The sequence below is a fragment of the Cyphomyrmex costatus genome, unplaced genomic scaffold, assembly GCF_001594065.2.
Source record: "Cyphomyrmex costatus isolate MS0001 unplaced genomic scaffold, Ccosl1.0 scaffold635, whole genome shotgun sequence".
Taxonomy (NCBI): domain Eukaryota; kingdom Metazoa; phylum Arthropoda; class Insecta; order Hymenoptera; family Formicidae; genus Cyphomyrmex; species Cyphomyrmex costatus.
In genome coordinates this window covers 68,308-94,321 of record NW_017280195.1, presented here as the reverse complement: position 1 = coordinate 94,321, position 26,014 = coordinate 68,308, and the positions used below count along the sequence as shown (strand labels likewise).

The window sequence follows — 26,014 nt, the reverse complement described above, 5'->3', positions numbered from 1 at the left end:
ATATATATATATATATATATATATATATATATATATATATATGTATAACATAGCCCTAACAAATTTTACAAGAAAAAAATTTATATTTACGTTATGTGGAATATCTTTCTTCAAATTAATTCCACTGACAACGATACATATTATATAATTATTATTGATTTCCCGCATAGAGTGAAAGTTTGATGAAGTAAAAAGAAAGATTTCAAATATAAGTTTTTATTTCACATATAATCCGTCCCCCAATATTAAAGAAATATCGATGTGCAATTCATAAGTTATTTATCATCTTTATCATCTAGACTATACTATTTGCATATAATGCATTTGCATAATTAAGTTTATGTACTGAATACAGTTTATATATAATTTTTTTCTCCTTTTCTGAGAAAACGTATTACTTTGATACGAATCGATATTATTCATTATAAAGCGTACACTTTTATCGACACACGTATGCTATTTCGAAAATTTATCGCTAAGCATCACAAAGCATCACAAGAATAGCTCCACGAATTAGTTATAATTGGATTGTAGATGATTATATGAAATGCAATATAGCTTTTACCGAAGGAAGTACCTCTTAATATTTGTAGAGTATCATAGATAATATTATAAAGAGCTTCTTTTTGTAATTTCGTACATTGTGTTAATTTGTATAATATATGTATATGTAACACGTTCATTTTAATACGAACTCAAAGGCAATTGTCTTAGTCAACGTCTAACACTGACCATGCTTATAAAAGAAAGTTCAAGATAAACGAGACCACGTTCAGATTCGTACGTCACTGTAATCACGTCTTTTTATACTTTTATATTTCGCTGTGGATCAAGTCATTTGAACGCGACAATTTTTACGTGCGTATATGTTCACTATCGAGCTTCGGTTTACGAATGCCACACCATTATGCACCATCTTGCAAGTGTAATGCGTGACAATAATAGTTTTTAAGCAATATTTCGGAAGAATCTTTGTTATTTCTTTTTATAATTACGATTTTTAGAAAAATCACTTCACAAACAAGATACATGCACGGACGCTCAATTAAAACATTTGATTGCATTTTATGTCTCTCTTTCTCTTTTAAAGTTGTTTTAAAACAAACAGTTGTCAAGTATCGATTAGTCATAGTTTCGCACTTCTACAAGTACATCGTCTTCCCTCTCGTAAAGTAATCTCTTGCGATTCAATCATTGTAAACACAATCATTCAACACTTCGATCTCAATGTAATCATTTCGAAAAAGAATACAGTGTAAATGCGTTAATTAGATTAGGCCTGTACTTACGAAATAAGGCCTTTCCGTTCATCAGTGAACTTCCAGAATTTGTTTAAAAGAGGTGTTTCCAGAACCATTGAGAAAATGTTAATGTGTAAATAAGACAATGTTGAACATTAATTCAGCGCATCGAGTGAAAACATGCGAGGAACGATTGTAACGAAATCTTTATTCTAAAGGTATCGCGTCCCGAATATTATATATCCAAATGCCACAGTGGATCAACAAATTATAGTCGATCGTGTATTAATCGCGATAGAATCTCTCACACGCTTTCGATTTATCACTATATGTACGGCGCTACAGTGAATAAGTGATGTTGCCCACGAGGTTATAAAACTAATGTAATAGCAGACTTTATTTCCGATTGTTATTGTTCGACATCGAATCTTATCGAGATGATTTTTATATCACGCTATAGCAAGCTGTTCTCGATGAATGTCATGTCGAAAAGTGTCGGACGAATGCGGCAGTACACAGCTATCCGGCTGCATAATTGCTAAGTGATATTCCTGTAGAAAGCATGCTCTAGAACGTAAGGAGATAATGATCCCTTGGAGCTAATGATCTAAGAGCGAAACAATTTTTAATGTTATTAACGTTAGGCCTATTATGTACATATATATATGTATAAGCGCATCGCGATCCGAGTGAGAGTTATATAAATCTATTTTCCCCTCCTTTGTCAACGTGTTGTCCAACCGTGCATACGTCAAATTAACAATCGTACCTGTAAATAAAAGCCATTGGAGAGTAAATCACTCTCTACATACGCAATGCTGGAGTCCTGTAATCCTACAATAAATCTCTATGCATATTTAACGTCCGTCTTGATTTCGATCTTGTATCCATTCACATTGCCTGTTTCCATCAATTTCAGATTTCAAAGATTTTAGTTCAATTTACTCTTTTTTTTTTCAGTTCTAATAATTAGTGGAATTCGATTAATCTGCAGAATATAAAAGCAGAATGTCTCTATCATATGAATTATAAAATTTAATCTTCCGGAGCAGATGATTAATTTATTGAATCCGTTCAATTGTATTCTTTAAATGTTATATCTACAGATTTGAATTATTGTTATTAAAATAAATTTATAATATTTAATTCCTTTTTACATGAGTTACGCCATTCTAGATTCTCGAATTTATATTTTCATGATATGCATAATTACTTCTCATGAAATGCATTTAATACATTTAATTGTATTATGTGCGATGATACCCATGACGTTGTTCCGAAATTTCTCGAAACAACGGTGAGATTTCACAAATAAACGGCAGTGATGCGTGACAGGGCATCACTTTCCAGAAGGGCGGCGAACTTTTGGCAGACGGATTTGTGAGAGTAACACAACCCTTTGAATGTGACGGCTGTCCTTCGCCCCATGCTCGATAGTCGAAGCAGGACAGAGATTCACCTGTCGATCAATAATCATGTATTTTTTGAATTTTATATTATAAAAAAGTTTTTTTTGACATTCGATTTGAAGAGGTAATCTTGCGAATAAAACGCGGAAGTGATGATATCATAAATTACCGAATTCGTTCTTCCAAATTCTTTCATTTCTTTTGCTGCTGAGACCAACAAATCTGGAAAGATTCTGCGACATTAATTTGCCGAGGCCTTCCGTGCGTTCCTCGCTTATTATATGTGCGAGCGATGCGTTTCGTTTCTGGCAGAAACTTCGTGCCTCCGTGTAATTTAATACTTCGGACGAGAATATAAACATTCCCGTTTTAGGGATGCACTCCAAAGTAGCATTTACTGAAAGCAATCTTTATTAACATGTCAGAAGCTTATGTTTCGAAAAATTAATTCAGGTGTGAAGTAAATGTCCTAATAGCTATAAAGAAATGTGAAGATATATGATTTTTTTGTTATAATCAATTATAATAATTATGACGAAAGGAACATCATCAATATTATATGAACGTCATCATGAGAACATTTTACATGAGAAGTGATATTGATTTTTTGATTATCGAGAGAACAATATGTAATATGTAGTCACATAACTTTGTTTTCTTGATTAAAAAGTAATATCATTTCTCATATAATAATATTCAAATGAATATTACTTTCAAACAAAGTTTCATATGACGATAATGACTTTTCTCGGTAATCGGAAAATATTGTAATATACAATTTCTGACAGAATATGTTTATCACATTATCATATTTTTACATAAAATTTGTGATTTGTATTTACATGAGTATATTTGTACCAAAACAAAAGCAAAAACTCTGATTTCTCCTAAAACATTGATATAATTATTTTCTCATTTCAGCTTCATTTTGGTATAGTAGATTTGACAAAACAATAACGATATGGCAAATCAACAACATATTTACCAAATTAATGGCTCAATTCTAAACAGAATATGTTATGAGCCTTACGATTCTGCTCTTTGTTACTTATAATATAGAAATATATTGCAAAAGTATTATACATTTAGTACTATACAGCTAAATTTAAAATAAAAAATTTAGATAAAGATTTTAAAATACACACACATATACAATATATGATCCCATCTTTCCGAAATAAATAATTTCTTTTCCAATGATTCACAATTAAAATTGTAACATTTATTATACAAATTATACATTTATTATTTATTTTTTCTTATTATATTTTTATTTTATTATTTCTTACTGTCATTTACAAATATCTTAAAAATTACAAATATATGTATTAATTTTTTAATCACTGAATGTATTTAGTTATTAGGACATTTCTCTTATAATAAAATGATGACAGCTTATATACTAATGTACAAATTCCGTGGATCTTTATGCGGTTGATGTAATTATAATTGTAACTACCAAGCGGAGATAAAACGGGATACATGCTGTAATATTTGCAATTTGCCTCGGGTACGAGAGTCGTCATATTCTGATCTTCGGGACATTGAAGTGCTTGACACGATAGTTCTTCTCCACCTGCGTGTTGGTAAAGAAATATCGTAAGAAAAATGTACCAGGAAATTACATGAAACGTGTATGCTGAATTAATCACGTTAATTGAACGGCTAATAATTACATCGCATTTTATATAGCATGGTTGCACTTGTAATTCGCGTTATGTCTCGCGATAATTAGGAAGCGGTGTCTATCACGTAAAATTATCATAATTATATGTTTTGTAATTTATACGTTTAATTGCCTGCCATATTCGCATACCGGTGCGGTTTCTCATGGAAACAAAATTGAAGGCGAGGGCTTTCTTTGATGCGGCAAATTTCTTACACTCGTTCACATTAAGAACCACTCTTCGTGATATGATCGGTTGACTTGAGCGCAAATTGGTCTTTATTAAATCGTATTGCGGCAATTCGTGGTGATCGATTAAACAACAGCGATCGCAGATAACTATAAAATACGCTGCGTATATAAACAATAAGAACGACATTAATTGTAAATTAAAGCTTGGCATTTCGTAAATATGCTGTCTTAAGATTTTAAGAGACGACACGATTATCTCAGAGCACACTGTGGACGCACTGCGACTCACGTAATGTACGTTTTGCGGATATTTTTTTTCGGATAATAGAGATGCAAGTGTTACGTATTTCCGACTTCGGAAATACACATCAATCAGACAAGATAATTATGATATTGTGGGAACATTGAAATCGTATACATGTAGTAAACATGTAGGTAAAACAATATCGTCACATAACTTCAATAAATTTTAATAATAATAATAAATAACTTCAATAAATTCTAATTATTAATAATTTACTTATTAATTAATATAAAAGTAAGAATAATTTTATGACATTAAAAGAAGAAATCAAATGGAACTAAAATGCCTAAAATAAGCTTTCGTGATTGATAGGTACACTGTAAAAAAATTGAAAATTTTTTTCTCAGTGTATAAATAATATATTTATAAAAAATGATAAGATACAATTCAAATAATTGGAACGTCGATACCAATAAAGTTAAAAAAGATCTGTGAAGTTGGCACCCTTAATCCGAATTTGACAAAATTTGTTCAATGATCTACAATTTGTTCAAATTTGTCCATAAAAATTTTTGTTTGCCTTAAAATAATTGTAAATAAACAAAAATTCTAGCATCTCTATGTGCATATTTCCTTTTAAATATGGAATTTATAAATAAATATTATATACATATATAGTGTATCTTCAAAATTGAAGGATTTATAATTTAATCACAATGTTTTTTAGTCTCTAATAAGATATGTATTTAATTAATATTGTTTAAAAATATTTATTTAATTAATTTGTCACTTTAGAGTTATATATAGAATTATGTATAAAAGGTATGACACACTAGAGAAGTAATTTTTGTTTTAATATCGCAATTAAATCTAAATACTGTCTAATAATTTACTTATTTAATTTACATTTAAAAATACTTTTTATTTAATCAATTTGGCTGATCTTTATTATCTAAAAAAGGAATTAGAAAAATGGCGTTATTTTTACTAATATGTGCCAAAGGTATTTTTATTAATATATACATATATTATATTATATACATCAGATATCTATAAAGGCATGGCACACCATAAAAGTAATATTTACTTCAAAAATTCATTATATCAACAATATGGTTTCATGTTATTTATTCTTTTTTTAAATTTAAATTCTCTTCTCTTGTATATCCTGCCTTTTGTGCGTGCCGTCGCAGAAAGGTCGATTTGATGTTTGTTTGCAATTGCACAACCAATAGTCCTTATTTTCTGTAACAGTGAAACGTATGGGCCTCAGCTTTATCTTGAGGAAAATGTCTTTGTGCGTGCCATCACAGAACGGCTGACTTTTGCTCCGTCCACATAAGCACCATGAATAAATTTTGCCAGCTTTAAGTTGTATCCTGAATGGCTTTTTGTCATATATCACTCCAGTTCCAACTTGATCATTGGCACTGTACACATCTTTCAGAGGATTCGCAGGTATCGGTGGACCGTCAGTTCTTTCTGTAGAAAACCGAGAGACCTGAAAAATTTGAGAAAACACCAAGTTAAAACCAAAGCGAATTTCATTTTGTTTTCTTCAGAGAGAATTACCATTTCCAATTAAAACAGTCGATTTCGACAAGATTTTAATGACAAGATAATTTTACTTCTTACTGTTTACTATCCTTACAGAAGTTCAATTTTATACTGACTAGCTGTAAAGTAGCGAATAATTACTTATTAGGTCAGTAAGTATGAAATGTCTAATTTTCGTAATACTATTAATATTGTAGCAACTGTAAAAAACAAATTTAAATTTAAAAAAAGAATATTTAAATGGAATTTTTATTTAAAAAATGCCGCTGTTTTTGAGTTCCTGCGAGTTTAGTAATGTTTATATATAGAAAACTGAGTATTAATTTAGGTTAGAGATGAGATAGCGCAGGTTTATTCATATCAACGTACATTATTACGACAAAGAATACTCAGACGAGCGAGTTGCGGGTATCGATTCAGTATAATCATTTCGTTGACTCACGCAACAATAAATTACGCTAAATTAAAAGTAGCAATCACACTTCAACAAAAAGCAGCAAAGTGTTCTGAGACTGAAATACTTTAACCTCTCTCTCGCGTACCAAATCTTGTACGATAATATTTTGCTTGGGATGTCACCAGATGTCACGAACTAAAAAGGTCGCATGAAGGCCGCACTTGAACCGAATGTAGGGTTTAGTATACGAAAAAGGTTGGTAGTCCTCTCAAATTTCTTTCGACAGGGGATCTTAAAAATCTCTAGAAAACATGCAATTTGTGCAATATTCTTATTGGAGGAAATATCACAGAACAGTCAATTCATGATTAACCACGATCTTAAACATATCTTCGCGAATTAAATAAGAATTACTGTTAGACTCGGACTATTCAACATCGACGAGGATACTGTACAGAAGGAATCAGTTTTACCGACTATAATGAAGTTTAGTAAAAGGAAGTTCGTAGCGCGAACTAAGGCCGGTATTCATAGTCAGTTCTTATATTCAAGACCGTCTTAAGTGCAATTTTGAGGTGTCATGAACCAATCAGACAGCTGCATTAGCATCTTAAGACATTACTTAATGGGCCTTCTACAATAAGCCATTACTTAAATTTTAAGTATTAAATCATAAGAAATTTACCAATCACAATCGAATGTGAGAAGAATAATCGACTGTGAGTGGTCAATTTCTTATGACTTAATACTTAAAATCTTTGGTAATAGCTTATTGTAAAAGGCCTATAAGACGATCTTAAAATAAGAACCGACTATGAATAATACCGGCCTAAGAGAATTGCGTTCTAATCAGCACGCAATATTAAAAAAATATTTTTTTAATATTTATTTAAATATAGTATCTAAAAAATATTAAATAAATATTTAAAATATTAAATAATTTTGTAACGAAATATTTAAAAAATGTTTTTTAAATATTGTATGCTGATTGGGATGCGGGATCACGTCCAGCATTTTAATGTTTTAAATGACGTTAAATTTTGCGAAACTATCTTCAATAAACTATCTTCAATAAACAAACTAATTTGTCGTCATTCTGATTATGTCAATACGATGACAAATGTTAGCTGGTTATTTGCTGAGTTAGTATGATTGGACATTATAATATAGTATAGATTAAGTTATTAATATTCGTTCTTTTATAATTTTACATCGAAACTTGATAAAAAGGATCAACAATTAAATTGTATTATTAATTGCTATTATTTTTTACTGAGAAATATTTAATCGTTAATTTAGGAATAAAAGTAATAAAATTTGACAATAATTTTTTAGTGGTAAAATTTAAAATAAAGCGTTTTTAGCGTTTTTTTAATATTATTAAAAATAAATGTTGCTGAATCTTATAAAAACTAAAAGTAATCAGCATTAAACACGTTAATTTAGTGATTTTTAATTTATTGTACGCATATTTACACTAGTAAAATTATAGAGCAACTTGCATGCTGATCTTAATCTCTAATTTGATTTGTAACGTTTACGATCTTTATTAGAAGTACTTATAACATTCGATTACGAGCATGCGAGTAGTTTTTGATGCAAATTGGCCGATTAGAAACGTTGTCGCGTCCCATTCACTTTCGCTGACGAAAGCGAGGAGGACATGTATTTGTATATATGTATAAGAAGTGACAAGTAAAAGAAGAAAGAATACTTTTGAAATTGCATTATAAAAATTGTATACATCGCGCGGTGATCGCGTGACGCACGTAAGTGCAATTAGAGGCAAATACTTAATTCAATCGAGTGGCAATAAAACTAATGCGGATTGCGATTGTAGAGTCCAACTTGTTATTATCTTAAGCAACACGTTAAACGAGCGATTGATAAGCCGATATTCATGCCCGCGTAAAAGAAGAACAGATGTAATAACGTACTAAAAAATTCAGTGAGTATAACATATAAAAAAAATTATCATAATAAGCTATTTAAGTATAGTTATTCCGTTCAATTTGTTTAATTTCCTCTTTTCTTAAAAAAATTAAATTACGCGAAGGCACAGGAATGGCATATGTTTTTGTGTAGTAAGATAAAAGTAAGTAACTTTTGCGTTTTACGAATGCACCGCCATGAGATGCATTTGCGAGGGTAATTGACCGTTCACGACACCGTGAAGACGTAAGTGGAGCGAACACTGGAGTTATCCCTCCGAGATTCGCTTGCTTATATTGATTAGAAAGCCGATAAGTACGTGTAACAAACAATAAGTATTGGAAAGATGCCACTCAAATAGAGATTAATCAACATAATTACCGATATACTTAAGCTAAAGGATTGACACGTTTTTGTTACGTGCTTTCCTAAGAGAATGGCTGGCTGTTACCAAATTATATCGATTATAGAGATAACATTCTGGTTGTTATGTATATTATATTATAGTAGATTATCTCAGAAAGAGTTAAATTATAAATTGGAAACTGATAAATAATTACTTATTTGGAGTTTTTTTAAACCCTGAGGTTCCTTATATTTTTTTACGAGAACGATCAACTGGAGCGTTTTTATACCATAATTAAACTCATTATTATGAACAATTTATTGTATATTATTGGTTTTCCGTTTTATTAGTATCTTACATTATGGATATGAATTTAATTTAATTTTTTTAAGAAAAGAGGAAATCAAACAAATTAAACGGAATAACTTAAATAGCTGCTTATTATGATAATTTTTGACAAATAAAGGTTTTAATCAATGCAATGCTTCTTTATCGTTAATTTGTGATGGAATTATAATCAGAGATTCATAAGAAATGATATCCATAAAAAGTAATATTTTTAGGGTATAATAATTTTTACACTTTTTCGTCATTTGGGGTGTAAGAATACTTTAAGACTATTCTTGGATTAATACTCAAAATAAATTATTTTCAGTACTGAATTGGATTTTTCTGTAAAGGACCGCTCCCATGTCAATCGTAATTCCGATCACTGCTTATTATATGGTATTTGTTCGTATAATTAGCAGTAGATATATGTTGCACGCCTCGCGTGCAACATAAGTAGCGGTTCGAGTAGTAAGACTCTTCAAAGATCGCTTAATCCTATTTGGGACCTACTTTTAAAACGTGCGGGAGAGAAAGTAAGAGGAGCTGCCGATGGAGTGACGGCGGTCGCGTGCTTGAGAAAGTAAAGTCCCTTTCGCGCATAGAGATGTACACTTGCGTATACATTTGCGCCGATATACGCAGCTGTATACACTGTATATATTCGCCAAACCGATCTATATGGGTCGCGAAAGGAAGTTAGTATGACTAGCGATACATAAGAGCTTCATCTCGATCTTCTCTCACCTTATTTGAAAACTTTGATACTCCGAAAAATTATTTTTCACTAAATTATAATTAATTATAGCATAGGAAAAAGTAAAAGTAGTGAGACAAAAATTAAGATAAAAAGGAAGTTCTGAATTAACCATTTATATTAAAAATTAAAATTAATTTATGTTGATATTTAATTTATAAGATTATAGGTTAATTGCATTCAATGCAACTTTACAAAATGTTTTACACAGTTTGAGATTAAATTAAGATTAATTCGCATTATTTAATTTAACATTATACATTAAATTATTGCACTTAACGCATCGCGCGCAATATTTTACAGAGTTTCTAATAGAGTTAATACATCATTTATAAAGCAATAAGCCTTGCAAATTATTGGAGCAAGTATGATAGTACATTTTCCTTTTACGAGGAAGGTTACGAATAGAATCCTTTTATATCGCTCTAATTAACGTCATTCTTGTGTATTACACGTGCAGTGGTAGCCATTTAAGATAATTACTTTACGATTTTTGCGATAAAAAGAATTTTCATTTCATAAGCTTGATTTCTTGAACTTACCTTTCCTAACGTATCTCGAGTATAAAATAATGTTACGCTTTTTAACTTTTCATAGTCCGATTTTTATTAATTATTTATCATTAACAAAATGATGATTATGTTATTACTCTTCGTAATATATTATTACCATTCATTAGCGATGAATAATAGATTTAAAATGTATGATGAATTAATTCCTTAAACAATAATTCTTTTTGTAGCTCTAAAATTGTGATACTATCTTAAATAGTGAGTCATTATTAATTTCCAATTTTTAAATATATATATATTGCAACAAACATTTCGATGTCGCACAACAAAGTTGCTAACCAGCTATAACATTTGTTAAACGCAGGATGGCAAAAAATTTGGTCCAAAAGTTCCATGTTCATCAAATCATTAATAAGTTAATATTATAAAAAAACAAACTATTTATAGTTATTAAATATCTTATTAAATATCAAGAATAATAATTAACATTTAAAACGACCACTTTTAGTTTTGATACTTTAAGATGATTCGGGAACGTTTCGACAATACCATGGATTATTCCATGAATATAAGTTCTCCTCTATAGGCAGTGAATAGAGAGTTTTACCAACAGATATAATTTTGGATATTTGATAAGACTAACACTTCATTTAAAAAAAAGGACAAATTCTGAAGAGATAGTTACATCTTATTGTTATTTAGATAATAATTCGATAAGCACACAAAACTGTGGCTAAACTTTTTTCTCACTTCGTACACATCCTCGATTTCAACAGACAGAGGATATACAACCGCATTTCATCGTCTGTCCTCTTCCTGCTTCTGTAGAAATTGTAGCTTATTATTAGATAAACTCGTTACTCAATGCTCGTCAATGCATCAATGTAGTAACGCGATTGCACTGACACATTGCCTTTTTCATTTTCGCTCTGGTTAATATTACGTGCAGTAGCCATTCGCATTCCATAGGTAGATATTTATCTATTCGCGTCACAATGGTTACGCGGGCACGTATTGTATACGCAAAAGACTGTGCAACGTCGCATCGTCGCTTAATTGTATCTCGGCATCTTTAGACTTCCTTAACGTTGCACAATATAAAACACGGACCCGTTTTTCTCCTTTTCTTTTCATTCTATTGCAACATTAATGTTTCTTTACTTCAATTAATTCACGAATTTGCACGCGCCTGAAATAGCTGTCGAGTTGTGCATTGACTTTTTAAGAGACTTCGATTGCGAATCGCATGCAATCAAACCGGCATAACTCTAACTGCAAAATAATACTTGAATTTAAATACCCGGCTTACTGAAAAAATATTGTAATTATTTTTAAAGCACGAGTTCAAAAACAAGAAATACGGAAAGTTGCCGAATGCGTTTAAGTTTATTATGAATAGTTTTTCTATTTAATACTTATTTGTACGTAAATAAGTATTAGAAATTGTAGCTTGATGTCTATCTGGTCACTAATAACAAATTAATTTGTTATTAAAAGAAATTTTGATATCCCAGCTCGTTTATTTGTTACATATTGCAAAACACACACAACTCTAAAAGATAGAAACTTGTTTTTTATCCATGTGGGGTAATAGTCATTACCGATAGCGATATCTAAAGAACAGAAGAAGAAACTCTCAGACTTCCGGCAATGAGAGACATAATTTGTTCGCGGACCTGTCGCGAAGTTGCGATAAATGCGATGGATACGCCGCCGGACTTTCGAAGTTCACGGAGAAAGTTACACTTGGTTGACTCTAGGTATAGAGGCGGGTGCTAGGCGACTCTGGACAAATAAAAGAAACACTGATGATTTCGCGATCGTGCTCTTCGATTTCGACCCAGTTCTTGCACACTTTGCGCGCATTCCCAGTCGCGACATTCTTACGCCGCGAGTCGCTCTCTACAATAGAATCTGGTCGGAGAACACTTTCGATTTTAATTCAGCGGGTTCTTCAATTTTTCTCTTTAATAGACGCAATTCATTGCTGCTAACAAACCTCATTAATTAGGTAGGCTCATTTATCTATGTTGTGTTAAAGCGAGCGCATGAAAGGTATCGTATATATTTGGTGATATGAAAAACTAATTAAACGTTTGTAACGGAAAGATCATTTTTAAAGATTGGTTTTAAAATATAATTTTTAATTACGAGCAGTTGGAACTTATCACTTCGTTGGAGCTCGAACCCGCATACTTAATGGTTCGTTTTGTCACTCTCACTAATGCGGATAAACGTACGCTTCAAGCTTATACTGTGGTCAGCTGGATCACGTTTACTCAAAGAGATAGTTCATGTAACAATGTACTAATCCGATGCCTTGGTCGGAGGTGTCAAAAAGGAGAAAGGACTTAATAATGCGTTGTACACGACGTATGTAACATCTTTTACTTTCGTTTTCAGCTAGAATACAATTTGCATAAATTTTCGACACAAATAAATGTTTTTACACACACAAATAATGGTTCATGTTTCTAACTTTTTATGTTTTTATTGTTGTCATGAGATACTTCAACATGTTATATGTGGTTGCTCTTCTTCTTTTTAATTTGAAAGTTTTTTAAGTGTTGGACAATATTTGCTTGACATAATTGAATTTTTCGCTTCTAAACGATCAAATTCTATTTTGGATTTTAATATGACTAAATTGATTGATGAGACTGTTATGGGATTAAAAAGAAGAAGTACACCAAAAAGAAGGTTGTAAACTCCAAGATCCTAAATTAATTGTTACCGAAATTTATGGTTCCATCTAATTAACGATTGTTAATAATTTATTGTAATTCACTGATGAAGGCTCTGTGTAGCCGAAACGTTTGAAATTTCATGTATGATGTTTTATGTAAGATTATATTAAATCTAAATATTATAATACTTTAATTATTAAGATCTAATTGTTTTGCTCGTAAGGGTCGTTCACTTATTGTTGTTTTTTAAATTGTTTGAGCGTGATATTATTATTATTGTTTTTATGTTTTTACAATATGATTTTTTAATTTTAAACTGTTGAATATTAAAGAAGCAGTAATAATTCAATTCTCTAAGTAAAATAACATTTTGTTATTTTTAATTTCTATGTCAAAACATAATTAATCCATTTCTGTGGTTGAATTGTTCATCAAAACAAACGATATCCTTGTTAAGCACTTAGTAAATAATAAATTAAAGTCATCTCTATAAATTTAATTCATCTCTTGAGTTAAATTATTTCACTCCATTGTTTTACTTAAACTAACGACATATTGAGTAGGTGTGACAATCTATATATAATAGAAATTAGTCTCATTTCTCTTTTATAATTATAACGACTTTATTGCAGTATATATTTTGTAAACCAAATATCGCCACAATTCCTTCATTTAAAAAGCCATCCGAGATTCCTAATGTTACCTTATAATTTGATGAATCATTCTCGTTTATATCATAAAATACCACTTTCCCAATTTTTTTTCAGAATAAACTTGTTACACATTGCTAATTGCCACGTTCTCGTCTTACGTCCTTGCAATTACGATATTACCGAAACGGATCCACGAGATTCATAATTTACACCATCAGCGCGCAGGAATGTTATGGCAATCAGCGAAGGCCGATCTCGAAAGTGATTAGGACGGCTCGTCATCGTTCACCGATCACGATTGCAAAGCTAGCGGGCGAGTCCCCTGACAATCGTAATTCGTCTTCGTACAAATCCAAGTATATGAAAGCAACACATTAAAGCTTTATGTCAAAAAATAATTTTTTTTCAGCCATCTTCAAGATTACTAAATACATAAAATTTAAATTAAGGATTCTTGTACTAAGTATTATAATATAAATATAAATTCCTACGTTTAGTATACATTTAGTTAATATTACTCAAACATTTAGTACATTTTTTCAGTGTACATAAATAAATTATCTATGTTTTATACATTTCTTTTCTTTAAAACATCAAGAACACTAATTAAATAAAAATTTGCCTATTTTTGCAGAATGAAACAGGTGTTGCATTAATTTTGTTGGCCAGTGTACAATACTTTCTAAAGGTGTAAAGTATATGTAAGAATCATTTTAAAAATCTGTGTATCCGTAAAAGTAATAAAAATTAACTCGGATACAAACGACCTATCGTGTGTATAGTAAAGGACCGGAAAATTGTCATGTGTACTAAGGGATAAGAACAAGATATTTTCGTAAAGTGTGTACAAAATTCAAGAAAAGTTTCCATTTTTCATGCTCTTTTTCAGTAAAACAATAGTCCGCGCTCATTCTCAGAACGGTCAGTTAATTGTTTCCTAAATGTTTACAACGGTCCAGCAAAGCGTGAAGTAATATTTCGCGAATTATAGATGCTCTATCTTTAGGACTTTTCACAGTGCATCAAGCGGATAAATTTTAATTAAAAGATTTTTATTTAATTTTTATAACACAGATAAGTGAACGATCCTTCCTTGATCAAAACAGATTTTGATATTTAGTAATATTTCTTTTGCGTCAATTTATATTATATAATTTTCAGTTCAGGCACACTGCGGGCCGATTGTTTATTAATTTGGATACACAGTTCTAAATTGTTGCTGGGATCATATACGAGTATAACAGTTACGTTTACACCGTGTATTTAAATCGCGATCTATTTCCCAAACTTAACTTTCAATTATTTAGACTCTTTGATGTAAACATTTGGTAGATGATCTATCTTTTTATGATTAGATCTCGTTTTTTGGTGACCTTTCGGTAAACGTAGTCTATATGATATAGATGCGTACACAATACAATGCCAAATGGAAAAATAATCAAATATAGTGGTATTGAGTGGGGTACGCATTTGGCATTTTCTCCCCTAAAATATAATAAAATACAATTTAATAGTAATAATAATGCTAAAGCTCTTTGCATTGAAAAGAATTTTTTATAAAAAATATCAGCCTAGTCAAGGTTATTTTACACACAAGACATTCGATCATCTGACAAATTCTTTGGATTACAGATGTTTGATGGTAGATATGAAATTTTTTTCTTCGTAATGATTTCCACATTTGTGTATGTGATGTACTTTCGTCTGTGCTTTTTGGAATATTTTACACGAACTCTCACCTTAATTAATAAGATAGAAATGTCAGGTGTCTAACTTTCTAGTAAATAAGAAATTGGGTACCTGCATCTTGCTCATCTTGCAGAAGTCATTAATAAATAAAGGAACAATGCAGCGAGAGATCAGATGGACCATCGTGGGTTTTGACGTCATTCATCCTTTGCAATTCTAAGAAACGTCATCCCTTTTAAATCGTGCTCTTTTATATGATGATTAATATTTGTTAATTTATCTCGGGTTATATGTTTGAAGTATAACATAAAATTATAAATGTGTGTACTAACGTTATTACAAACGCATTGTCATCACTATCATAACAAATATGTGCAGTCTATATTGCTTGAAAAAAAGTTGAAGTTATTCCGAAATTGCATACCTTTCTTGAGAAATTTTCAACATTACTGAATATTGAATGATATTACGAAAGCTCCGTGAGATGATAAACTGATGAAGTGGAGGAAAAAGTAAAAGAAGAGGAGAGTCTTGACATTACTAGATTATTGGACAATGGAAGATCCTCCCCACGAGCAGCGGTTTTATTTCCCTTTTATTCGGATGCGGGATCATCGAGGATTGGTGGCGGTGGTGCGCCGGCGGCTGTCGCCTTGCACACATAGTGGGGAGACACCGCGAGAGAGTTTTACGTACCAAAATGAAACCACTCGATGGAGAAAGTGAGAGCAGACGTAGCGGTGCCGGCGGACATCGACGACGAGCAGGCGTTCTCCGGAGTCCGTCGACGAGAGAGGATAGACATGGTGCGAGACCTCCACACGGCGTGGAGCTTCGCCACCGTGTGGTAATCGACACGCTCCATCATACACGAAGAGTGTTGGGTTTCAAAAAAAAAATTTTCTCTTTCGAAATTGGGAGAATCAGAATTGATCGAGAGTTGGGATAATCTTCAGGGTCAAGACAGGGTCGAAGGAAGCACAAGTGCAAGTGAAGAAAGAAACAGAACGAGAAGAACGGTTGGCCGTCTGAAGACTCGGCGAATCAATTTTAGAGAGTCAACCGTTTCGTTAGTCACCGAAGTGACAAAATCTTATCGCGATAACGCACGACTAACACGAAGAAGCACGTTACACAGGAATAGTTTCGAGAGAGTACAACTCGCAGGCTCGATTGGTCTCTACTGAATATATATAGATGACAAGTGCGCGTGGTAGTTTCATGATTGTGAAATAGGAAGAAAATTAACGACGACCAACACATCACGTGGTAATACGGGAGCAATACCGCTCGTCTCGATCATCGGTGCTCTCAATTGTGTTATGGTGCTGAAAATTACCTCCGTCATCACGATGCAGACGAAGAGGTTGCAAGAGAGCGGGTGGCAGGAATAGGATCCTGGCTGGTTCCTCCTAAGAAATCGCTCGCATTGCTTCGATCAGCCGAGGAGAAATCCGGGAAGGTCACGTCTGTTGAATCGGTGAGTGCAATCTCACGCCGATTTGTCTCCCCCTCTCGTAGGCCGGCGGTCTATTTTATTCCTCGCGTTTTCTATTTTCTAATCTTAAAAACGCTAATATAAAAAGAATATCGCGCGAAATCTGGGAATGGTTCACACGAATAAGATAAAAGCAGAGACTAATGAACGCCGTTAGTAGTTCTGTGTGTGAATATTATATCAAATACTGTTTAAAACTGTACGGGAAGAGGAGGGGATATTACTTATTTAGCAGGGAGAAAGCAATTCGAAAGAGAAAAGTCTGTTGCATTTCTATAACAAGATGTAATTTAAGTTCATAATTTGAGATCATCGTATGTGTAGTTCATTATTGCAGAGAAACAATATTAGAAGCAGGTGTTTGCTAAAACAGTGCAGCGCGATGAAAGATCTATCTCACGATCAGAAGCACGTTTCTTTTTTTTTTCCTTTTTCTTTTTTTGTTAACAATGCAAGGTGAACTTCGTTCATTGATCAACTTAGTTTCGAAAATGAAAACTTTCTCCCGTTTCATCTCGCACTTGATTGTACGAACGATAAATCGTGTACGCGGAGAACGTATAGCAGAGCCGATCAAATTTATTCGATTTATTGTCGTAACCGGCGCAATGGGTGAAGGCACCTAGAACGGAATGCCCGGTTTCGTTTCGTTTCGTTAAGCTTAATGTGTGATTAAACGGCAGTTACTATAAAAGCGGGGAGAAAGCAAGATCGGCTTCGTGGAGAGCACCTATCTTTCCGAAGAGAGGCTATCAGTCGTTTCTTACGTATATATAAAAAGTGTGTTAAGCGGAAAGCGCAAGCCGATGCGTGCGATGATTTTGACGCCTGGAAACGATCGGTGGCAGATTCTCGCAACCTGGATTTCAACATAGTACACGACATTAAGTTTAATAATCGCGTTATGTTGGTGATTTCTATTGGCCTAATAATAATATAGACTTAACGACTGGAGCCTGTTAAGGAAGGAGTGCTCCAATTGAGGGAATATCACTTTCAGATAATTCACAGGTAAAGTTGATTTAAAAAAGGAGCGTTTCTTGTAACTGAATTGTAATTGATCTTATGTGAGGCTGGATTGTACTTAATCTCCCGCACGGATTTCACCTGCATGGACTCCACCTTTACCGAGTAATTGTATTCATTAACTCGATTCATACAGAAACTTGTTCCAACGCCAGCGATACAAAATAGTGGTGTTCGAAAACATTGCGCTCTCCTTGAAATTTTTAGACAGACACGAGAACGATCTCACATTTTTGGTAATTTTACGAGAAGAAAGTTTCCTCTGATTTCGGAAGGTAGACGTGGGTTTCGTAAAAGGCGCGTGACCGTCGATTTAAAGCGCGATTTTCGCGTCACATGGCGCCTCAGAAGAGGTTTTTTAAGCTGCTATCCTCGTAGGCAGTGAAAGTACTTCCGTTCTTTCTCAAAACGAAACGCTGACGACGCCGCATTGAGGATGCACGCTTCGGTACCGTCGTACACGCAATGCCGAAACACTTCTCGTGATTTACGTAACAGAATTCGATAGAGGTCTGAAGAGAGAAACGTGGAAGAGTACGCGGTGGACTTTTAACTTGTCATTTGAATCGTCTAGCAATAAGCGTCGTGAGAGTAAATGCATCTTGTAATTTTCCATAAGGCCTGATTCACACATTTTTATTAGCGTGTTAATCTTTTAGAAAACTAAAAGAAACTAGCTAACACAATATAAATTGTATTAAAATCTATAATATATTTTTTTTTAGCTACTCTAGTTCTCCAGGTAGAAGCCTAACATTTTAATCACTAATAAAGAGAAGCATCGAGTAAATTAGATCTATAAAGCAAACAATCAATAGAAATATGTCGATTCACCCCTATTTTCAATTTTGTCTCGCAAAATGCGATTTTTACATAATAATTGTCCGCTGAAAAGTAATCACTCGTTATTGCACGTCTATCACTTGCGATCCTGAAAATGGCCCAGAAACGAAGTGGCCAGCGCGCGAGAAAAGATTTGTTACACAATGGAAAGTGTTCGTCACGAAAGATATCGGTGAATTAGACCGCGAAAATGCTTACTCTTTTCAAGGCCGTGAATAAGATTCACGGTTGCGACGTTGCGAAGATTTCTTCAGAAACCGGTTTCTATCCTCCGAAAGGAAACGCGGATGAATTTTCGAAACATATTAAGGCACAAAGGCGAATTTCGACAACATATCTATATATTGAGTTCAAGTTTTTAACCGCAGGTAAAAACTTCCCATCGTTTTGCTTCGGTAAAGAAAAGACGATAGAGAACAGAAGCTGTCACATATGACATATCCGGTGCGATTGCGACAATGAGAATGAGCAATCGAAAGATAAGAAGCCACTCCGCTCGGTGCTACGTGAACTTGAACATGAGTTCGGGCTATATAAATTTATACAATAGAGTCAGCAACATCAAGAACTTTTATCTTAATGGTTAAGTAAATATGACAAAGTTGTGTCCACTTGTTCCAATGTAGATTAACGTTAATCTTTATTTAATTTATTCTCTTTATCTTTTTTGAGTTCTAAGGATTAGGAAAAGATAAAGAGTAAATTAAACCGAGATTAAAGAATTAATCTATGTTGATAAAATTGAACGTTCCAAGAATTGGAATTTTCATCATTTATAGAAAAAGATGAAAAGTAATTAAATCGACTTAGATGGTACGCTTTATTTGATGAACGTTTTAAGAAAGTCATTGGCAATCTCGTCATTATTATTTTTTAATTCGTTATATATGTATAGTTGTGTGGATTTAATTTACTTCTTATTTTTTCAATTCTTAAAATTGAAAAAGGATAGGAGGAAGTTAAACCGAGATTACAATTAATCTGCATTAATATAGAAATAGACATTAGAGCGACAAATGACAAGTGAAATGATCCTTTCAAAAGGAAGCGCACTGAAGTTATTGTAAATAAATTCTCTAACACTATCATTTCCATTATTATGTAGAATCTCGGCAACGCAATCTTCAATCATAAATACACGTGATGATAGACTATTTATTGAGTTTGTATATGTAATATGCAATTTTGAAATATACATATAATATTTATCGATATCGAAACCAGAGTAATTCTCTTATAAGTTACACGACACGGAAAATTAATTCCGCGCCGGTAATAAATACGACGGTTAATAATGCGCTCACGGTGTAATATAAACGCTTTATTTTCAGGGCGAAACGTGAATATTATTTAGTTTTATTATATAATTCCGGACGCGTACATGTACATTATCACCGACATTTATCGTCGTAGCTCGGCGGCGCGTGCAGAGCTTTTCTCCGTGACGCTTGGCTGGTTCTATTGTTGTTGTCGTCGGCTATTAGAGCATATTGCAGTGTATCGCGATGCGTCGAAGGAAAATTGTAACCGATCCTAGCGCAGCGGAGCGCGTTCGAGAAAACAATTATCCTTCGATTTGGGCGAAAGTAATGGTGAGCTCCCGCTTGACGCCCGGAGAAAGTGATGGGTCTTCACGTTCTTAATGCTGATTCACACGCGGAATTCGATATACCGCAACGCGTGTGCGGGGTGCGCGTGGATTCTGGGAGAGAAAAAGATATGATTGGAGATCCGATCATTCCGATCTCCGTGTGGGTGCTTGCATGTGCGTGCTTTCACTAACGGACTGAAAATGGATGTGGGCTCCGATACAGCTAATGACAGTCACATACGTTCTTTTATTTATACCTTCAGATATTAAATTTTATGTCCAACCACACAGTGAGAAAAGGATGAAAAACTATATAAATAATAAATGTAAAAATTACTTAACTTCTAGCAATATATTACGCACAAAATTGTGCGTTTTTACATAAATTAATCTTCTTTTATGTTTAATCGTGTAAATACATCCTTATATTAGATTGAAAAATTACAATACAAAGGATACTTTTTACGTAATATGCAAGGATGTTTCGACTTAACTTAGTCTTTCTCAGCCTTAATCCGTAATAAAAATATAAAATATTTGTAGAGTAAAAATTACATAGTGATAAACTTAATTGGAATTGAGTTAAAAAAGGATGACTATAAAGTCACTGTGATGATTAGACATGTACGGGATGATATTCTTCAAGTTCATGATATTTTAATAACTGTTTCAAAAATGAGAAAATAGAGTTTAATAATAAAATTGTTGTGATTTTATATGTAATCAATGCGGCGCTGATTCGTATTGGTATTTTCATCGTATTTGACATAGAATTAATTATTCCATATTAATTGTTACGAAAGTTAATTGTCATTTTAAATTTTTAACAAAGTGTGAAATATAACAATTTGATAATAATTCTAATGGTAATGTTTTTAGATCCGAAAATAATTCTGCTGTATTATCAAAATAATTATAAGTATGCCCAAATTCGATGTGCAACATTACAAAAAATTGTGACATTTAACAATTAATTTAAATATTTTGCACAAATACTTCGATGGTCCAATAAAATTATTTTCAAATCTTTGTAGCCAAATTTTTATCAGAATTATTCTTTCTGTCTAATTGTAAGTGATTTTAAATAATTGCAGTAAAACAAAAAAATGCTTTTACTGACGAAGCTGTAGAGTTACATTTAATCTCGATCTTATCTTTAAAGGGATAAAAATAAACAAAAAAGGAAAACAAATCTGAAGTTATTATTAAAATAATTAGTATTTATTGTTAGTAAAGAAGTATGTCATACTCGGTACATAATTGATCTGTTTTTTTTTTTTTTCAGTTGAACTCCTTTACCGTTCATTTTTCTCCTTTCTCTCCAACATGGACAGAAAAAAAAGAAAGATGAACGGTGTAAGAAGTTTTTTCAACTGAAAAGAACAGATCTAAAAGATCAGTGTACGCAGAATCGCGTGATCAACATTAGAACTCGATTTCACAATTTAATACGATATATCTGTCTTTTACGCCCATTGAGGTACGCTTGACGGAGCTGCAAATCTGAAGGAAAAAGTACAGTGATCTGTAGTTTCGCTATCTGCAATTCGCAATAGGAAAGAAAAATAACAATGTCGGGATCTCGCAGTTGGGAATTTTAAAGACCGGGGCAAAAGGCATCGCGTTATACTAATCGAACACTTTCACGGTGAAAATCACCGTGCGCAACGGTTTCACGTGCATTCCCGTGGTAGCGTTTCGCGGCGACAAAAATGATTACAGGGGTAATAACAGGTGGGAGGTTTCGGATTTTTTTTTTTTTTTTAGAGAACTATGTAAGCGATTCGTAACTTCCGCCGCCGGCCGGGGCGGCGGGTGGCACTGCGTGAACGTGAACTTCACACTGTCGTGCACGCAAGAAGTATACTTTCACTTCTGGTGGATCCACGCGACGTAGAGCCAATGACCTACTAACACATCGAACCGTTCATCTTCATTGCCACGATTGGCGGTGGCCCGGCAAGGCCGTCCACCAAGATTATTTAATGAACAATTATATCCGTCCACTCTTGTTTTCTTTTTGGCATTTCTAACGCTACGAAAACTGACCTCTATTCGTCTACGTCCAACTTATGCTAACGAAATCAATGTTTGGAAAAATCTATTCGATACAGGTAGATATACTTTCGTGCTTATGATAAGATTTAAAAAAATAAAAATTAATTATTTATGAAAAAGCTAGCGAACTAATATTGTAATTACATAAGCGATTGAAAAAAATGGAAATTTACCAGTTTCAAGTTCTAGAGACGTTAATTATGAGGAAGCCTTATTAAAGTGTTACTAGCCCGTCGTTTTCTCTCACTAATGCCGCTCGTGGGTGATAATTTCATTCGGCAGAGATGCTGATGGATTTAAGCACGTTTGGTAAATCTTTCTCATGTATAAGTGGCATGATCTTTTGGTTCCGGGTGAACTTCTTTACTTTCACTCGTTACGGAGGATCGTGACGCAAACTGGATTTTGTCCCAACCAGTCAAGAGGAATTCAGGGCCACGTGGAAGTTGTTTTCGAGTTTGTTTCGTCCGCCTTCAAGCATTGCCGCATAAAGAGCTCCCTATGTATTTATGTCAACCCTTAAATCATGGATATGGAATTTAATTAAAAGAAATGATTGTCAAATATTGAAGAGACTTCTCGTTACGAGCGATTCTAGATTATACGTTTAATAAGCTGTTAATAAAAAGAGGTGTCAGCAGATAAAGCCTCTAAAAATTCTTATCCTCTAATCTAAAAAGAAAACGACAATAATAATAATAATAAAATGCAAATACTAATGTAAATATTATAATAATAATATAATGCAAATACTAATCAACATGTCGAATAGATGCTACGTTCTCTACTTTTACGTTACTTTTATCGTTTTATAAACGGGAGCAATGATCACGAATAGCCAAAAGAAAGTTCTTGGATTTACCGCAAAATCGCTACCAATAATTGCAGTGGTACGAATAGCGCGGCGTTCCTTGACGTCTGACCAGAATCTTCGACGATTCTACTTGACTGCGAGTCCGAGCGATGCGCATTTCCTTTCGCTAGGAATCAGGCGTTCTAATATGGCGTTCGATAGTGATTAACGACTCGTGAAACTCCAGGAGAAAATCAGCGTGAATTGAGTAGTGTCAGATTGTCTAAGATCCAAGTATTAGCACATAGAAAGACCGCTCGGATTAATCATCTCGTCTTATCTGATACACATTTAGAAAAGAAAGTATAGCTTGTGTTACAAAACTGTATATAATATATACAGTGTTGTGCATAGATGATTTTAAAATTAGCTAGATAGACATAAGATAAAAATTTGGACATTTATCTCAGATAAGATAAAGATGATTACATTTGAATTAATCTAGATAATATAGATAAATTTATCTGACAATTCATTTGAAAAATTTTTAATAATTTTTTTATTTTTAAGATTATTTATTCGTTTTTAAATTAAGAATCAGTTTCTTCTTAAAATAATTAAAAAATATTAAATTTAACAATTTTAATATATAATAACTTGTTTGTCTCTTACAATGTCTCTTATAATTTTTACAAAAAAAATAATGAAGAATCATATCAAAATTCTATACAGTTCTTTTCCTTTATATTAGTTGCATAAAAGCAAGCATGTCTCATAATCGTTACGGTTGTGAATTATACGTTGTATTATGAATAATAGAGAGTACCTTATAACATTAATAACAACATTCTTTTAAACATAGTGAAAGACACAGATCAAAAACTTTTAATGATTTCGGAGTAGTGTCGTCCATGAATCGAGCATTGCGCGCTACGACAAAAAAAACAACATAAGATAGTATATCTTATTGTTACAATAATCGTTTTGTAAATAACAATTTACACTGTGTATTATACGAGGGGAAATCAGAAAGTGAAGTGAACTTATTAATTTTGTTTGTATAATGCACGCTAGCAAAATATATGTATACAGCATTATTTCTCAATACAATCGCCCAGTCTAATAATGTACAATGTACTCCTCGCTACTTGTGTCTTGCTTTTTATTTTTTACTTTATGCCTTTATTTTTTCTGTTGTTTAATATAAAAATGGACGAACTTCGGAAGTTACAAGCAACACGTGACAAAAAACACGATTGTCGATAAAATGCTTAGAAAGAGAGAAAAAGGCAATGTGTAAAATGAAAGAAATAGGAAGTAAAAAGCACATTGTAGATCAGGCTTTACAACACATTTTGTATAACCGTTTACAAGTCTTCTTATATCACCTATCAAGAAAATTTTTGGTTGCTCTCGAAACCACATATGCACTGCTTCTTAATCCTAAGATAATTAAAACTTGAACTTCATCTACGTCCAGCTTCTAGTCCTGCTCTTGCTATTGCTAATTTTTATTTATTTAGGCCATTAAAGGAAAAGTTCCAGTCGATGGTATGCCAGTGACAAGTTTATTTGCTTTATATATAGCTCGGTTCTATAATATCAAAGATTAATTTTAATTTACTCATCTTTAAATTATTTTGTACGACCCCATATAATTGTCAAATATCTCACACAGGCGTATAAGGTAGGCTTTCATTACAATGCAATGCCTTATTGATGAGTCCAGTAGTGGAAGCTGGGACAAAACGCCAAAAACTATGTGATATTTTTCGCAATATATAAAGAATAAATTAAAGATCTAATTATTTACGGAATTTTAATTTATCATCTTTATATTTAATATATAATTAATCAAGTAAAATTTGTGATATTACTACTGTAGTATTTATGCGTTATGTCTGAAAGTTATCAGCGCGCAATTATGGGGGACTACATACGTATAGTTTATAAAAATCACGCAAAATTATAATAAGCACTTTGATCCAGCTTTGACCGTTATAAGCTGTACTTCTTTCTCTTTGTTTGTTACTCATCTTTTTTTTAGACTTATTGACCGAGATTTAAATTGATTTTAAATTGACGGAACCAGAAAAAAAGATAAATAGTAAATTAGAGCTTAGGAGAAACAGTATATATGCGTGACTTCGAGAACAATTAAAAATCTTCGCAGATAAAATTCGAAGACTATAGACTGTCACATAAAATTCATTGCAAAGCTGGGCGGTTATGTTGAGATATGACATTGTGTGTATGTACTAAAATAAGGGGGATAAATGAATTTACTTTACTTTTTAATTTCCCCTCGTATACAATCTTTTAATTTTTTAAAAGTAGCGAAATCGGTGTTGTGAAGAAATTTATTAATTTTATCTCGTTGCAATTGCCAGAGGACGAGATCGCTTGCATCTTTCGAGGAAATGGAAAATGGAAGAAAGTCGATGAGCAGATTGGACAATTGAAATAAATTCAAGTGAATGCGCGAATTTCTAAATTGAACACACACCATTTGCGGAAACCAATTGTCAATAAACGGAGTCGTCTAGTGAACTTTGAGTACTTGATCTCTGCTAATTTCTAATCATTCAATAAAACG

The 26,014-nt window shown here is 32.8% G+C and overlaps 2 protein-coding genes across 2 annotated transcripts; both read right to left on the bottom strand.

Annotated features, from left to right (window-relative positions):
- Nucleotides 1-2,488: 2,488 nt before the first annotated feature.
- On the bottom strand, nucleotides 2,489-4,890 carry LOC108779818 (C-type lectin domain family 4 member E). Its single transcript, XM_018547325.1, has 4 exons — nucleotides 4,467-4,890; nucleotides 4,110-4,226; nucleotides 2,820-3,047; nucleotides 2,489-2,700 (listed from the first exon to the last, which is right to left on the bottom strand). Exons 1-4 carry the CDS (start codon nucleotides 4,717-4,719, stop codon nucleotides 2,489-2,491), a joined length of 810 nt encoding a protein of 269 aa, XP_018402827.1. The 5' UTR covers nucleotides 4,720-4,890.
- Nucleotides 4,891-5,849: 959 nt separating this feature from the next.
- LOC108779825 (CDGSH iron-sulfur domain-containing protein 3, mitochondrial) lies at nucleotides 5,850-6,852 on the bottom strand. The gene is made up of 2 exons (XM_018547331.1): nucleotides 6,679-6,852; nucleotides 5,850-6,253 (listed from the first exon to the last, which is right to left on the bottom strand). The coding sequence occupies exons 1-2, from the start codon at nucleotides 6,736-6,738 to the stop codon at nucleotides 5,897-5,899; spliced, it is 417 nt and encodes a 138-aa protein (XP_018402833.1). The 5' UTR covers nucleotides 6,739-6,852; the 3' UTR covers nucleotides 5,850-5,896.
- Nucleotides 6,853-26,014: the final 19,162 nt, after the last annotated feature.

Coding starts and splice junctions, on each gene's coding strand:
- LOC108779825 (XM_018547331.1), bottom strand. CDS start 6,738: ATGATTATACTGAATCGATACCCGCAACTCGCTCGTCTGAGTATTCTT. Junction 6,254..6,678: donor GTATTCTTTGTCGTAATAAT/GTACGTTGATAT, acceptor CAAATTTTTCAG/GTCTCTCGGTTTTCTACAGA.
- LOC108779818 (XM_018547325.1), bottom strand. CDS start 4,719: ATGCCAAGCTTTAATTTACAATTAATGTCGTTCTTATTGTTTATATAC. Junction 4,227..4,466: donor TTCCATGAGAAACCGCACCG/GTATGCGAATAT, acceptor ACCAACACGCAG/GTGGAGAAGAACTATCGTGT. Junction 2,701..2,819: donor AATTTGGAAGAACGAATTCG/GTAATTTATGAT, acceptor ATTGATCGACAG/GTGAATCTCTGTCCTGCTTC.